Below are 16,835 nucleotides of genomic sequence, written 5' to 3'. Positions count from 1 at the left end.
ATGCCCGTCTGCCAGCTTACAATTACCCCAGTAACATGCTGCCCAGGGCGCCCCCCCCCCCTGCGCCCGGCACCCGCAAGTGCCGTTGCTGAAGTGTGTGGGAGCAGACTGCTACCTCGTTACTGAAGTCTGCCGCCGTCTGATGTCTTCGGATCTTCTCATACTCACCCGGCTTCTTTCTTCTGTGAGGGGGGTGACGGCGCGGCTGCGGGAACAAGCAGCTAGGCGAACCAAGTGATCGAACCCTCTGGAGCCAATGGTGTCCAGTAGCCTAAGGAGCAGAGCCCTTAACTAAGTAGAAGTAGGTCTGACTTCTCTCCCCTCAGTCCCACGATGCAGGGAGCCTGTAGCCAGCAGGTCTCCCTGAAAATAAAAAAACCTAACAAAAGTATTTTCTAGAGAAACTCAGTAGAGCTCCCCTAGTGTGTGTCCAGTCACTCCTGGGCACAAAGTCTAACTGAGGTCTGGAGGAGGGGCATAGGGGGAGGAGCCAGTTCACACCCAGTCAAAGTCTTTTTAGTGTGCCCAAGCTCCTGCGGATCCCGTCTATACCCCATGGTCCTTTTGGAGTCCCCAGCATCCTCTAGGACGTATGAGAAACGGGGTTATTCAACACAGGGCCCTCCAGCTGCTGTAGAACTGTAAAACCCAGCAAGCAGTGGCACAGTTTTAGCATGCCCATATAGCAAAACTGCGGCAGAGCATGCTGGGATGTGTAGTTCCACAGCAGTTAGAGGGCAGCATGTTAAAAACCCTTGCTGTAAAACAAAGACTGAGAAAAGGCACCAACTGTTTCATGGTAGTTAGAAAGTGGGTCTCCAAGGACTGTTCAGGCACCATTAAATTATATGACTATACACAAACACACACACCGAAGTTCCCCCTCCTCGTATGCTTGTGCTCCAGAATGGCATTCGCCAGCAGTGATGTCGATGCTCACGGACCGCTGATTAATTGTCTGGGGGGCTGGAGAGTCAGACGAAATCTGAACAGATTTCCTTAATAAACGCAGGGGACGCAGCAAGAAGTGCTAGATTGTGACCACGCAAACTAAACCCCAGCTGGCTGCAGTTGCATCCCATGCAACCATGAGAGTTACATTTATATGGAAAAGTTATTTATACATCATTAAGTATACTTTAGGAAGTGTTCCAAATTACAGAAAATATGGAGATTCAGAGACACTCATCCTGAGCATTCCAAATACAGATGATGTCCTCATTCAGCGAATTACACCACATGGTGCAAAGCGCTTGGCATAACAAACACCCCGCCACAGGTAAATTCACACTTTCCTAAATGTTTCATCTTTTTCACGTACAAAGATAAACAGTGGGGCAGATGTATTAACCTGGAGAAGGTATTAGGAAGTGATAAACCAGTGATATGTGCAAGGTGATAACGCACCAGTCAGTGAGCTCTTAACTGTCAATTTGCATATTGAAGCGGATTGGCTGTTGCATTTGTCACCTTGCACATATCACTGGTTTATCACTTCCTTATGCAAATAAAAGAATATCTCCCAGCGCTAATTTCATCAAGTGTTTTCTATATATTCTCACTATAATATCAATCTAAATAAATAATAGGTAGCTGAATAAATAAGAATTTACTCACCGGTAATTCTATTTCTCGTAGTCAGTAGTGGATGCTGGGAACTCCGTAAGGACCATGGGGAATAGCGGGCTCCGAAGGAGGCTGGGCACTCTAGAAAGATCTTAGACTACCTGGTGTGCACTGGCTCCTCCCACTATGACCCTCCTCCAAGCCTCAGTTAGGACACTGTGCCCGGACGAGCTGACGTAATAAGGAAGGATTTAGAATCCCGGGTAAGACTCTTACCAGCCACACCAATCACACCGTACAACTCGTGATACTATATCCAGTTTGACAGTATGAAAACAACTGAGCCTCTCAACAGATGGCTCAACAATAACCCTTTAGTTAACAATAACTATTTACAAGTATTGCAGACAATCCGCACTTGGGATGGGCGCCCAGCATCCACTACGGACTACGAGAAATAGAATTACCGGTGAGTAAATTCTTATTTTCTCTGACGTCCTAGTGGATGCTGGGAACTCCGTAAGGACCATGGGGATTATACCAAAGCTCCCAAACGGGCGGGAGAGTGCGGATGACTCTGCAGCACCGAATGAGAGAACTCCAGGGTATCAAATTTGTAGAATTTTGCAAACGTGTTTGCCCCTGACCAAGTAGCTGCTCGGCAAAGTTGTAAAGCCGAGACCCCTCGGGCAGCCGCCCAAGATGAGCCCACCTTCCTTGTGGAATGGGCATTTACAGATTTTGGCTGTGGCAGGCCTGCCACAGAATGTGCAAGCTGAATTGTACTACAAATCCAGCGAGCAATAGACTGCTTAGAAGCAGGAGCACCCAGCTTGTTGGGTGCATACAGGATAAACAGCGAGTCAGATTTTCTGACTCCAGCCGTCCTGGAAACATATTTTCAGGGCCCTGACAACGTCTAGCAACTTGGAGTCCTCCAAATCCCTAGTAGCCGCAGGCACCACAATAGGCTGGTTCAGGTGAAACGCTGACACCACCTTAGGGAGAAATTGGGGACGAGTCCTCAATTCTGCCCTATCCATATGGAAAATCAGATAAGGGCTTTTACATGATAAAGCCGCCAATTCTGACACTCGCCTGGCTGAAGCCAAGGCCAATAACATGACCACTTTCCACGTGAGATATTTCAGATCCACGGTTTTTAGTGGCTCAAACCAATGTGATTTTAAGAAACTCAACACCACGTTGAGATCCCAAGGTGCCACAGGAGGCACAAAACGGGGGCTAAATATGCAGCACTCCTTTCACAAATGTCTGAACTTCAGGTACTGAAGCTAGTTCTTTTTGAAAGAAAATCGACAGAGCCGAGATCTGTACTTTAATGGAGCCTAGTTTTAGGCCCATATTCACTCCTGCTTGCAGGAAATGCAGAAATCGACCTAGTTAAAATTCCTCTGTTGGGGCCTTTTTGGCCTCGCACCATGCAACATATTTCCGCCACATGCGGTGATAATGCTTTGCCGTAACATCTTTCCTGGCCTTAATAAGCGTAGGAATGACTTCTTCCGGAATACCCTTTTCCTTTAGGATCCGGTGTTCAACCGCCATGCCGTCAAACGCAGCCGCGGTAAGTCTTGGAACAGACAGGGCCCCTGCTGTAGCAGGTCCTGTCTGAGCGGTAGAGGCCACGGGTCCTCTGAGAGCATCTCTTGAAGTTCCGGGTACCACGCTCGTCTTGGCCAATCCGGAACCACGAGAATTGTGTTTTACTCCTCGCTTTCTTATTATTCTCAATACCTTTGGTATGAGAGGCAGAGGAGGGAACACATAAACCGACTGGTACACCCACGGTGTCACTAGAGCGTCCACAGCTACCGCCTGAGGGTCCCTTGACCTGGCGCAATATATCTTTTTAACTTTTTGTTGAGGCGGGACGCCATGTCCACCTGTGGTTTTTCCCAACGGTTTACCAGCATCTGGAAGACTTCTGGATGAAGTCCCCACTCTCCCGGGTGGAGGTCGTGTCTGCTGAGGAAGTCTGCTTCCCAGTTGTCCACTCCCGGAATGAACACTGCTGACAGTGCTAGTACATGATTCTCCGCCCATCGCCATCCTGCTTCTTGTGCCGCCCTGTCGATTTACATGGGCGACTGCCGTGATGTTGTCTGACTGGATCAGCACCGGCTGGTGTAGGAGCAGGGATTTTGCTTGACTTAGGGCATTGTAGATGGCCCTTAGTTCCAGAATATTTATGTGAAGGGAAGTCTCCTGACTCGACCATAGTCCTTGGAAGTTTCTTCCCTGTGTGACTGCCCCCCAGCCTCGAAGGCTGGCATCCGTGGTCACCAGGACCCAGTCCTGTATGCCGAACCTGCGGCCCTCTAGAAGATGGGCACTCTGCAGCCACCACAGTAGAGACACCCTGGTTCTTGGAGACAGGGTTATCAAGCGATGCATCTGAAGATGCGATCCGGACCACTGGTCCAACTGAAAGATTCTGCATGGAACCTGCCGAAGGGAATTGCTTCGTAAGAAGCCACCATCTTTCCCAGGACCCGCGTGCAGCGATGCACTGATACCTGTTTTGGTTTCAGGAGGTCTCTGACTAGAGATGACAACTCCCTGGCTTTCTCCTCCGGGAGAAACACTTTTTTCTGGACTGTATCCAGAATCATACCCAGGAACAGTAGCCGTGTCGTCGGAACCAGCTGTGACTTCGGGATATTCAGAATCCAGCCGTGCTGGTGCAGCACCTCCTGAGATAGTGCTACTCCCACCAACAACTGTTCCTTGGACCTCGCTTTTATTAGGAGATCGTCCAAGTACGGGATAATTAAAACTCCCTTTTTTCGAAGGAGTATCATCATTTCCGCCATAACCTTGGTAAATACCCTCGGTGCCGTGGACAGTCCAAACGGCAGCGTCTGGAATTGGTAATGGCAATCCTGTACCACAAATCTGAGGTACTCCTGGTGAGGATGGTAAATGGGGACATGCAAGTAAGCATCCTTGATGTCCAGGGATACCATGTAATCCCCCTCGTCCAGGCTCGCAATAACCGCCCTGAGCGATTCCATCTTGAACTTGAATTTCTTTATGTATGTGTTCAAGGATTTCAAATTTAAAATGGGTCTCACCGAACCGTCCGGTTTCGGTACCACAAATAGTGTGGAATAGTAACCCCGGCCTTGTTGAAGTAGGGGTACCTTGATTATCACCTGCTGGGAATACAGCTTGTGAATTGCCGCTAGCACCGCCTCCCTGTCTGAGGGAGCAATCGGCAAGGCAGATTTTAGGAACCGGTGGGGTGGAGACGCCTCGAATTCCAGTTTGTACCCCTGAGATACTATTTGAAGGATCCAGGGATCCACCTGTGAGCGAGCCCACTGATCGCTGAAATTCTTGAGGCGGCCCCCCACCGTACCTGGCTCCGCCTGTGGAGCCCCACCGTCATGCGGCGGACTTGGCAGAAGAAGCGGGGGAGGACTTTTGCTCCTGGGAACCTGCTGTTTGTTGCAGCCTTTTTCCCCTACCTCTGCCTCTGGATAGAAAAGACCCGCCTTTTCCACGCCTGTTTTTCTGGGTCCGAAAGGACTGAACCTGATAAAACGGCGCCTTCTTAGGCTGTGAGGGGACATGCGGTAAAAATGCTGACTTCCCAGACGTTGCTGTGGAAACTAGGTCCGAGAGACCATCCCCAAATAATTCCTCACCCTTATATGGCAACACTTCCATGTGCCTTTTAGAATCTGCATCTCCTGTCCACTGGCGAGTCCATAAGCCTCTCCTAGCAGAAATGGACAATGCACTTATTTTAGATGCCAGCCGGCAGATCTCCCTCTGTGCATCTCTCATATATAAGACTGAGTCTTTTATATGGTCTATGGTTAACAGGATCGTGTCTCTGTCTAATGTGTCAATATTTTCTGACAGTTTATCTGACCACGCAGCGGCAGCACTGCACATCCAAGCTGACGCAATAGCTGGCCTAAGTATAAAGCCTGAGTGTGTATATACAGACTTCAGGATCGCCTCCTGCTTTCTATCAGCAGGTTCCTTGAGGGCGGCCGTATCCGGAGACGGTAGTGCCACCTTTTTAGACAAACGTGTGAGCGCTTTATCCACCCTAGGAGGTGTTTCCCAACGTGACCTATCCTCTGGCGGGAAAGGGAACGCCATTAGTACCTTCTTAGGAATTACCAATTTTTTATCAGGGAAAGCCCACGCTTCTTCACACACTTCATTTAATTCATCTGATGGGGGAAAAACTACGGTAGTTTTTTCTCCCCAAACATAATACCCTTTTTAGTGGTACCTGTATTTATAATCAGAAATATGTAACACCTCTTTCATTGCCTCAATCATGCAGTGAATGGCCTTAGTGGGCATCAGGTTAGACTCATCGTCGTCGACACTGGTGTCAGTATCAGTGTCGACATCTGGGTCTGCGGTCTGAGGTAGCGGGCGTTTTAGAGCCCCTGATGACCTGTGCGACGCCTGGACAGGCACGAGCTGAGAAGTCGGCTGTCCCACATTTGGCATGTCGTCAAATTTCTTATGTAAGGAGTCTATACGTGCACTCATTTCTTTCCATAAGCTCAACCACTCAGGTGTCTGCCCCGCAGGGGGTGACATCCCTTCTAAAGGCATCTGCTCCGTCTCCACATCATTATCCTCATCAAACAAGTCGACACAGCCGTACCGACACACCGCACACACACAAGGAATGCTCCAACAGAGGACAGGACCCACAAAAGCCCTTTGGGGGGACAGAGTGAGAGTATGCCAGCACACACCAGAGCGCTATATAATGCAGGGACTAACTGAGTTATGTCCCTTATAGCTGCTTTTTCTATATAATTTATACAGCGCCTAAATTTAGTGCCCCCTCTCTTTTTTTACCCTTTTCTGTAGTGTAGTCTGCAGGGGAGAGCCAGGGAGCTTCCTTCCAGCGGATCTGTGAAGGAGAAATGGCACCAGTGTGCTGCAGGAGATAGCTCCGCCCCTTTTCCGCTGACTATTCTCCCGCTTTTTTCTGGATTCTGGCAGGGGTATTTTCCACATATATAGCCTCTGGGGCTATATATTGTGGTATTTTTGCCAGCCAAGGTGTTATAATTGCTTCTCAGGGCGCCCCCCCCAGCACCCTGCACCCTCAGTGACCGGAGTGTGAAGTGTGTGTGAGGAGCAATGGCGCACAGCTGCAGTGCTGTGCGCTACCTTGGTGAAGACTGATGTCTTCTGCCGCCGATTTTCCGGACCTCTTCTTGCTTCTGGCTCTGTAAGGGGGACGGCGGCGCGGCTCCGGGACCGAACACCAAGGACTGGGCCTGCGGTCGATCCCTCTGGAGCTAATGGTGTCCAGTAGCCTAAGAAGCCCAATCCGGCTGCAAGCAGGCGAGTTCGCTTCTTCTCCCCTTAGTCCCTCGCTGCAGTGAGCCTGTTGCCAGCAGGTCTCACTGAAAATAAAAAACCTAAATCTATACTTTCTTTCTAAGGGCTCAGGAGAGCCCCTAGTGTGCATCCAACCTCGGCCGGGCACAAAATCTAACTGAGGCTTGGAGGAGGGTCATAGTGGGAGGAGCCAGTGGACACCAGGTAGTCATAAATCTTTCTAGAGTACCCAGCCTCCTTCGGAGCCCGCTATTCCCCATGGTCCTTACGGAGTTCCCAGCATCCACTAGGACGTCAGAGAAATTCTAAATACCAGTATTTCTTTAAGTAAAAAATAAGATTTTACTCACCGGTAAATCTATTTCTCGTAGTCCGTAGTGGATGCTGGGGACTCCGTAAGGACCATTGGGAATAGACGGGCTCCGCAGGAGACTGGGCACTCTAAGAAAGATTTAGTACTATTGGTGTGCACTGGCTCCTCCCTCTATGCCCCACCTCCAGACCTCAGTTAAGGAAACTGTGCCCGGAAGAGCTGACATTACAAGGAAAGGATTTTGGAATCCAGGGTAAGACTCATACCAGCCACACCAATCACACCGTATAACTTGTGATAAACTTACCCAGTTAACAGTATGAACAAACAACAGAGCATCAACCAATGGATGCCAACATAACATAACCCTTTATAAAACAATAACTATATACACGTATTGCAGAAAGTCCGCACTTGGGACGGGCGCCCAGCATCCACTACGGACTACGAGAAATAGATTTACCGGTGAGTAAAATCTTATTTTCTCTAACGTCCTAGTGGATGCTGGGGACTCCGTAAGGACCATGGGGATTATACCAAAGCTCCCAAACGGGCGGGAGAGTGCAGATGACTCTGCAGCACCGAATGAGCAAACACAAGGTCCTCCTCAGCCAGGGTATCAAACTTGTAGAATTTTGCAAATGTGTTTGAACCCGACCAAGTAGCAGCTCGGCAAAGCTGTAATGCCGAGACCCCTCGGGCAGCCGCCCAAGAAGAGCCCACCTTCCTTGTGGAATGGGCTTTCACTGATTTTGGATGCGGCAATCCAGCCGCAGAATGAGCCTGCTGAATCGTGTTACAGATCCAGCGAGCAATAGTTTGCTTTGAAGCAGGAGCACCCAACTTTTTGGATGCATACAGGATAAACAGCGAGTCAGTCTTCCTGACTCCAGCCGTTCTGGTTACATAAATCTTCAAAGCCCGGACTACGTCAAGCAACTTGGAATCCTCCAAGTCACAAGTAGCCGCAGGCACCACAATAGGTTGGTTCAAATGAAAAGATGACACCACCTTTGGCAGAAATTGCGGACGAGTCCGCAATTCTGCCCTGTCCATATGGAAAACCAGATAGGGGCTTTTACATGACAAAGCCGCCAATTCTGACACACGCCTAGCCGAAGCTAAGGCCAACAGCATGACCACTTTCCACGTGAGATACTTTAGCTCCACAGTCTTAAGTGGCTCAAACCAGTGGGATTTCAGGAAACCCAACACCACGTTAAGATCCCAAGGTGCCACTGGTGGCGCAAAAGGGGGCTGAATATGCAGCACTCCCTTAACAAACGTCTGAACCTCAGGCAGTGAAGCCAGTTCTTTTTGAAAGAAAATTGATAGGGCCGAAATCTGGACCCTAATTTTAGGCCCATAGTCACTCCTGACTGTAGGAAGTGCAGGAATTGACCCAGCTGGAATTCTTCTGTAGGGACCTTCCTGGCCTCACACCAACCAACATATTTTCGCCATATACATTGATAATGCTTTGCCGTCACGTCCTTCCTAGCCTTTATCAGCGTAGGAATAACTTCATCCGGAATGCCTTTTTCCGCTAGGATCCGGCGTTCAACCGCCATACCGTCAAACGCAGCCGCGGTAAGTCTTGGAACAGACAGGGCCCTTGTTGCAGCAGGTCCTGTCTGAGAGGCAGAGGCCATGGGTCCTCTGTGAGCATTTCTTGCAGTTCCGGGTACCAAGTCCTTCTTGGCCAATCCGGAACAATGAGTATTGTTCTCACTCCTCTTTTTTTTACAATTCTCAGCACCTTTGGTATGAGAGGAAGAGGAGGAAACACATATACCGACTGGAACACCCACAGTGTTACTAGTGCGTCCACAGCTATCGCCTGAGGGTCCCTTGACCTGGCGCAATACCTTTTTAGCTTTTTGTTGAGGCGGGACGCCATCATGTCCACCTGTGGCAGTTCCCGTCGATTTGCAATCTGCGTGAAGACTTCTTGGTGAAGTCCCCCCTCTCCCGGGTGGAGGTCGTGCCTGCTGAGGAAGTCTGCTTCCCAGTTGTCCACTCCCGGTATTAACACTGCTGACAGTGTGCTTACGTGATTCTCTGCCCAGCTAAGAATTCTGGTGGCTTCTACCATCGCCACCCTGCTCCTTGTGCCGCCTTGGCGGTTTACATGAGCCACTGCGGTGATATTGTCTGACTGGATCAGAACCGGTTGGTCGCGAAGCAGGGTCTCCGCTTGACTTAGGGCGTTGTATATGGCCCTTAGTTCCAGGATATTGATGTGAAGGCAAGTCTCCTGCCTTGACCACAGCCCTTGGAAATTTCTTCCCTGTGTGACTGCCCCCCACCCTCGGAGGCTTGCATCCGTGGTCACCAGGACCCAGTCCTGAATGCCGAATCTGCGACCTTTGAGAAGGTGAGCACTCTGCAGTCACCACAGGAGAGAGACCCTTGCTCTGGGGGATAGGGTGATTAACCGATGCATCCGAAGATGTGACCCGGACCACTTGTCCAGTAAGTCCCATTGGAAGGTCCTCGTATGGAACCTGCCAAAGGGAATGGCCTCGTATGATGCCACCCTCCTTCCCAGGACTCGAGTGCAGTGATGCACTGACACCTGTTTTAGTTTTAATAGATTCCTGACCAGTGTCACGAGCTTCTGAGCTCTCTCTATCGGGAGATAAACCTTTTTCTGGTCTGTGTCTAGGAACATGCCTAGGAGAGGCAGATGAGCTGTAAGAACCAACTGCGACTTTGGAATATATAGAATCCAGCCGTGTTGCCGTTTCACTTCCAGAGAGAGTGATACGCTGTTCAGCAACTGCTCTCGATCTCGCTTTCATGAGGAGATCGTCCAAGTACGTGATAATAGTGACACCTTGCTTCCGCAGGAGCACCATCATTTCCGCCATTACCTTGGTGAATATTCTCAAGGCCGTGGAGACACCAACGGCAACGTCTGAAATTGGTAATGACCATCCCGTACCGCAATTCTGAGGTACGCCTGATGAGGTGGATAAATGGGGACATGAAGGTATGCATCCTTTATGTCCCGAGTCACCATAAAATCTCCCCCTTTCAGGCTTGCAATAACCGCTCTTAGCGATTCCAACTTGAACCCTTTCAGGTATATGTTCAGGGATTGTAAATTCAATATGGGTCCGACCGAACAGTCTGGTTTCGGGACTACAACATGGTCGAATAATAACCCCCTCCTTGTTGAAGGAGGGGAACCTTGACCACCACCTGTTGAAGATACAATTTATGAATTGCAGTTAACACGGTTTCCCTCTCGTGGGGGGAAGCCGGCAGGGCTGTCAGTGAGGGGGCATCTCCTCAAAGTCCAGCTTGTATCCCTGAGACACAATATCTATTGCCCAGGGATCTAACAGGGAGTGTACCCACTTGTGACTGAACTTACGAAAGCGTGTCCCCACCGGGCCTAGCTCCGCCTGTGGAGCCCCAGCGACATGCGGTGGATTTTTGTAGAGGCCGGGGAGGACTTCTGTTCCTGGGAACTAGCCGTGTTGTGCAGCTTCTTTCCTCTGCCCTCGCCTCTGGCAAGAAAGGACGCACCTCGGACTTTCTTGTTTCTTTATTCGAAAGGCTGCATTTGATAATGTCGTGCTTTCCTAGGCTGTGCAGGAATATAAGGCAAAATATCAGAATTACCAGCTATAGCTGTGGAGACCAGGTCCGAGAACCCTTCTCCACACAATCCTCAGCCTTCCACATGCCTCTTAAGTCGGCATCATCTGTCCATTGCATAGTCTACAGGACACGTCAAGCAGAAATCGACATAGCTTTGACTCTAGGACCCAGCATACTCATGTCTCTTTGGGCATGTTGTATGTATGTATGTATGTATGTATGTATGTATGTATGTATGTATGTATGTATGTATATGTATATATATATATATATATATATATATATATATATATATATATATATATATATATATATATATATATATATATATATATATATATATATATACACACACATACACACATACATATATATCTCTATCACTTAAGACAGCATCTTTAATAGGGAGAGATAGATAGATAGAGAGATATATATATATATATATATATATATCTCTCTATCTATCTATCTATATGCATACTAGGGTCTCAATCTCTGCTGATAAGGTACCTGACCACGCTGCCACAGCGCTATAAACCCATGCCGACACAATCGCCGGTCTGAGTAGTATACTAGAATGTGCACGTTATCTGCAGGATCCCTGAGAATAGCTAGTGCTACCTTCTGTGCATACGGGACACCCTAGGGGAAGATTCCCATCACCTCCTGGCCCTAGTGGGGAAAGGATACTGCTTGAGAATTTTTTGTGGGAAGCTGCAGTCTCTTGTCTGGAGATTCCCGCTCTTTTTCCTCATGAGAGGAGGGAAATTTACCTCAGCTTTCTTCCCCTTAACATGTGTACCCTTGTGTCAGGGACAAATGAGTCATCAGTGATATGCAAATCATCTTTTATTACAATAATCATATATTGAATACCTTTCTGCCATTTTGGCTGTAACTTTGCATTATCGTAGTCGACACTGGAGTCAGACTCCGTGTTGATATCAGTGTTTATTAGTTTGGATAGTGAGCATTGCGAGACTCTGAAGGTCTTTGTGACATAGGGACAGACATGGGTAGATTCCCTGTCTGTTCTCTAATCTTTTGTGCAATAAATTCACCTCAGCTCTTACACATATCCAAACAGGTGTCGGCATTGTCAATGGAGACACCCTCTCACACACATATTTGCTCTATCTCCTCCTTAGGGGAGCCTTTTACCTCAGACATGTCGACACACACGTACCGACACACCACACACACAGGGGATGCTCTATTTGAAGACCGTTCCCCCACAAGGCCCTTTGGAGAGACAGAGAGAGAGTATGCCAGCACACACCCCAGCGCTGTATGACACAGGAATCACACAGTAACTTAGTGTTAACCCAGTAGCTGCTGTATATAATTGTTTTTACGCCAAATTTATATGCCCCCCCTCTCTTTTTCACCCTCTCTATCGTGCAGGGGAGAGCCTGGGGAGCTTCCTCTCAGCGGATCTGTGGAGAGAAAATGGCGCTGGTGAGTGCTGAGGAAGAAGGCCCCGCCCCCTCAGCGATCGGCTTCTCCCGCGATTTGGTGTAAAATGAATGGCGGGGGCTCATGCATATAACAGTGTCCAACTGTATATATGCTGCTTTTGCCAGGAGGTACTTAATTGCTGCCCAGGGTGCTGCCCAGGGTGCCCCCCCCCCCCCCACCACCACCTGCGCCCTACAGTGACCGGAGTGTGTGGGTGTAATGCGGGAGCAATGGCGCATGTGAAGACAGGAGTCTTCTGCCGCCGATTTCGATGTCTTCTTGCTTCTGCCGGCTTCTGTCTTGTGGCTCTGCGAGGGGGACGGCGGCGCGGCTCCGGGAACGAACGACCAAGGTTAAGATCCTGTGTTCGAACCCTCTGGAGCTAATGGTGTCCAGTAGCCTAAGAAGCGCAACCTAGCCGCAGTTAGTAGGTTTGCTTCTCTCCCCTCAGTCCCTCGTAGCAGAGAGTCTTGCCAGCAGAAGCGCTCTGAAAATAAAAAACCTAACTAAAATACTTTCTTCTTATTAGCAAGCTCAGGAGAGCCCACTAAAAGCACCCAGCTCTGGCCGGGCACAGATTCTAACTGAGGAGGGGCATAGAGGGAGGAGCCAGTGCACACCAGTAGTACTAAATCTTTCTTAAGAGTGCCCAGTCTCCTGCGGAGCCCGTCTGTTCCCCATGGTCCTTACGGAGTCCCCAGCATCCACTAGGACGTTAGAGAAATATTTATTTCCTTTATTCAAGACAAAGTACTAAAATATACTGTGGAAGAGTAACTTTCTTCTATTCCGTTTATATTAAAAACTATAGTAAAAATTACTACTCGTGAATCCTAATACCGGTATACTAAAAACAAACAAGACCAAAACATATAAGCCCCGTGATACGCTCAATTTGCAAATTACTCACTGGGGTAATATATTTGTAATCCTCAGGTAGGTTCTGGTTAATCCCAGGATACTGGAACAGGTGCTGTAATGTACTCCCGTATCAAGCAGGAAATTGTCCCATCAAATTCCCTGGTTTGTACAACCAGAATGCAGTCCTTCTGATATTTGTTCACACAGACATCTCCTTATATTTAGACAGGCAATGTCCTTAATTCAGATGACCATAGAGCTCAAAAAACACTTACTTCAATGCCACAGGAAGTATGGGAACGGGTGTCGGCCGGCAGACAGTTGCTGATACCTCCGCTATTAATAGATACAGGAGTACATTACAGCACCTGTTCCAGTATCCTGGGATTAACCAGAACCTACCCCAGTGAGTAATTCGCGAATTGAGCGTATCACGGGGCTTATACGTTTTATGTTTTTGTCTTGTTTGTTTTTAGTATACCGGTATTCACGAGTAGTAATTTTTACTATAGTTTTTAATATAAAACGGAATAGAAGAAAGTTAATCTTCCACAGTATATTTTAGTACCTTTTCTTGAATAAAGGAAATAAATATTTTTACTTAAAGAAATAATAAGATTTTAAACCTACCGGTAAATCTATTTCTCCTAGTCCGTAGAGGATGCTGGGCGCCCGTCCCAGTGCGGAAACTCTGCAAGACTTGTATATAGTTGTTGCTTACATAAGGGTTATGTTACAGTTGACATCGGTCTTGGACCGTTACTGTAGTTTGTTCATACTGTTAACTGGTTATGTATGTTCCAGGTTACATGGTATGATTGGTGTGGGCTGGTATGAATCTTGCCCTTGGATTGCTAAATCCTGCCTTGTATTGTCCATCTCCTCTGGGCACAGTTCTCTAACTGAGGTCTGGAGGAGGGGCATAGAGGGAGGAGCTAGTGCACACCCATAGTCAAAGTTCTTTTTAGGTGCCCTATCTCCTACGGAGCCCGTCTATACCCCATGGTCCTTACGGAGTCTCCAGCATCCTCTAGGACGTAAGAGAAACTGGTATTAGAATTATTCAGCTACCTATTTATATAGATTGATATTATAGTGAGAATATATAGTAAACACTTGATGAAATTAGCGCTGGGAGATATTCTTTTATTTGCATAAACTGTGAGGATAGTGGAAATCCTTGTTTCTTTTCCATAGCAGCTTAAGTCTATCAAGTGAGACATACAAGCGCAGTCCTTGACTCTTCCTTTCTGTACGTATTATCACTTCCTTATACCTTCTCCAGGTTAATACATCTGCCCCAGTGTACCAGCCACACTTGCTATAAAGCCACAGATTCAGCATACCAACACAAGTATTCAGTGTACCCTTGCATTGTCATTTTGTTGCATTTATAAAGCAAATAAGTCACATATTTTGAGGAAAAGTCTTTGGTGGGACACTTGGCACGGGTAAATCACAAAATATGGGCCATTAGGCGCGATCTGAGTAAAGGTGTATGTGGCCAGTTCCCACATCTTTATATATTTACATACTGGGCTGCAAAGCAAGTATCTGAAAACATTGATTCCACGTCTGTCAAGCTACCTTCTAGATCGCCAGTATCTCTGTCCAATGCACCAGGAGAGTGTGGTGCTGGTAAAGGTGGGAAATCTTCATCCTCAGTGTGCTCATAGTCAGGGAGGTCAAAAAGGCTGTTTTCCAAAGGATCCATCGTATTTGGAACGCCGACTGAAGTAAAGAAACAAAAATTTATCACAAGAACGAAATAATTTTTTTTTTTTTTAAATATTATTGAAAAACACGACTTATTACAGTGGCATTGTACTGACCTTACACCACCTGTAGACTCAAACATAGGATGCATGAAATCAGGAACATTTATAATTTAGTCATAGAACAAAGATATTATAGAGCGTTTTACAAATGACATCACTCTACATTACAATGGGAAGACATGACAATGCACTTTCCTTGGTCTGTACATAGAAAAAATAAGATTTTACTCACCGGTAAATCTATTTCTCTTAGTCCGTAGTGGATGCTGGGGACTCCGTAAGGACCATGGGGAATAGCGGCTCCGCAGGAGACTGGGCACAGCTAAAAAAGATTTAGGACTACCTGGTGTGCACTGGCTCCTCCCACTATGACCCTCCTCCAGACTTCAGTAAGGATACTGTGCCCGGAAGAGCTGACACAATAAGGAAGGATTTTGAATCCCGGGTAAGACTCATACCAGCCACACCAATCACACCGTATAACTCGTGATAATATACCCAGTTAACAGTATCAACACAACAGAGCCTCTCAAAAGATGGCTCAACAATAACCCTTGTAGTTAACAATAACTATATACAAGTATTGCAGACAGTCCGCACTTGGGACGGGCGCCCAGCATCCACTACGGACTACGAGAAATAGATTTACCGGTGAGTAAAATCTTATTTTCTCTGATGTCCTAGTGGATGCTGGGGACTCCGTAAGGACCATGGGGATTATACCAAAGCTCCCAAACGGGCGGGAGAGTGCGGATGACTCTGCAGCACCGAATGAGAGAACTCAAGGTCCTCCTCAGCCAGGGTATCAAATTTGTAGAATTTAGCAAACGTGTTTGCCCCTGACCGAGTAGCAGCTCGGCAAAGTTGTAAAGCCGAGACCCCTCGGGCAGCCGCCCAAGAAGAGCCCACTTTCCTCGTGGAATGGGCTTTTACAGATTTAGGCTGCGGCAGGCCAGCCACAGAATGCGCAAGCTGAATTGTGCTACAAATCCAGCGAGCAATAGTCTGCTTTGAAGCAGGAGCACCCATCTTGTTTGGTACATACAGGATAAAAAGCGAGTCAGTCTTCCTGACTCCAGCCGTCCTGGAAACATAAATTTTCAAGGCCCTGACTACGTCCAGTAACTTGGGAGTCCTCCAAGTCCCTAGTAGCCGCAGGCACCACGATAGGTTGGTTCAAGTGAAAAGCTGATACCACCTTAGGAAGAAACTGGGGACGAGTCCTCAATTCTGCCCTATCCATATGGAAAATCAAATAGGGGCTTTTACATGACAAAGCCGCCAATTCTGACACACGCCTTGCCGAAGCCAAGGCCAAAAGCATGACCACTTTCCACGTGAGATATTTTAAATCCACGTTTTTTTGTGGCTCAAACCAATGTGACTTTAGGAAACCCAACACCACGTTGAGGTCCCACAGTGCCACTGGAGGCACAAAAGGAGGCTGAATATGCAGCACTCCCTTGACAAATGTCTGAACTTCAGGCAGTGAAGCCAGTTCTTTTTGGAAGAAAATCGACAGAGCCGAAATCTGGACCTTAATGGAACCCAGTTTTAGGCCCATAGTCACCCCTGACTGTAGGAAGTGCAGAAATCGACCTAGCTGGAATTCCTCCGTTGGGGCCTTCCTGGCCTCACACCACGCAACATATTTTCGCCATATGCGGTGATAATGTTGTACGGTTACATCTTTTCTAGCTTTAATAAGCGTAGGAATGACTTCCTCCGGAATACCCTTTTCTTTTAGGATCCGGTGTTCAACTGCCATGCCGTTAAACGCAGCCGCGGTAAGTCTTGGAACAGACAGGGCCCCTGCAGCAGCAGGTCCTGTCTGAGCGGCATAGGCCATGGGTCCTCTGAGATTAATTCTTGAAGTTCCGGGTACCAAGACC

At 47.8% G+C, this 16,835-nt stretch overlaps 1 protein-coding gene across 2 annotated transcripts in view; it reads right to left on the bottom strand.

Annotated features, from left to right (window-relative positions):
• Positions 1–16,835, bottom strand: part of TIPIN (TIMELESS interacting protein) — a 144,852-nt gene that overhangs the window by 97,456 nt on the left and 30,561 nt on the right. For both annotated transcript variants that reach the window (XM_063925573.1, XM_063925575.1), the window contains exon 2: positions 14,753–14,896. In XM_063925573.1, coding sequence (XP_063781643.1) covers positions 14,753–14,879 — 127 coding nt within the window. In that variant the 5' untranslated portion in view covers positions 14,880–14,896. The remainder of the gene's footprint in view (positions 1–14,752; positions 14,897–16,835) is intronic.

Source organism: Pseudophryne corroboree, chromosome 6 (genome assembly GCF_028390025.1).
Source record: "Pseudophryne corroboree isolate aPseCor3 chromosome 6, aPseCor3.hap2, whole genome shotgun sequence".
Classification (NCBI taxonomy): domain Eukaryota; kingdom Metazoa; phylum Chordata; class Amphibia; order Anura; family Myobatrachidae; genus Pseudophryne; species Pseudophryne corroboree.
This window is presented reverse-complemented; position numbering and strand designations above follow the sequence as displayed.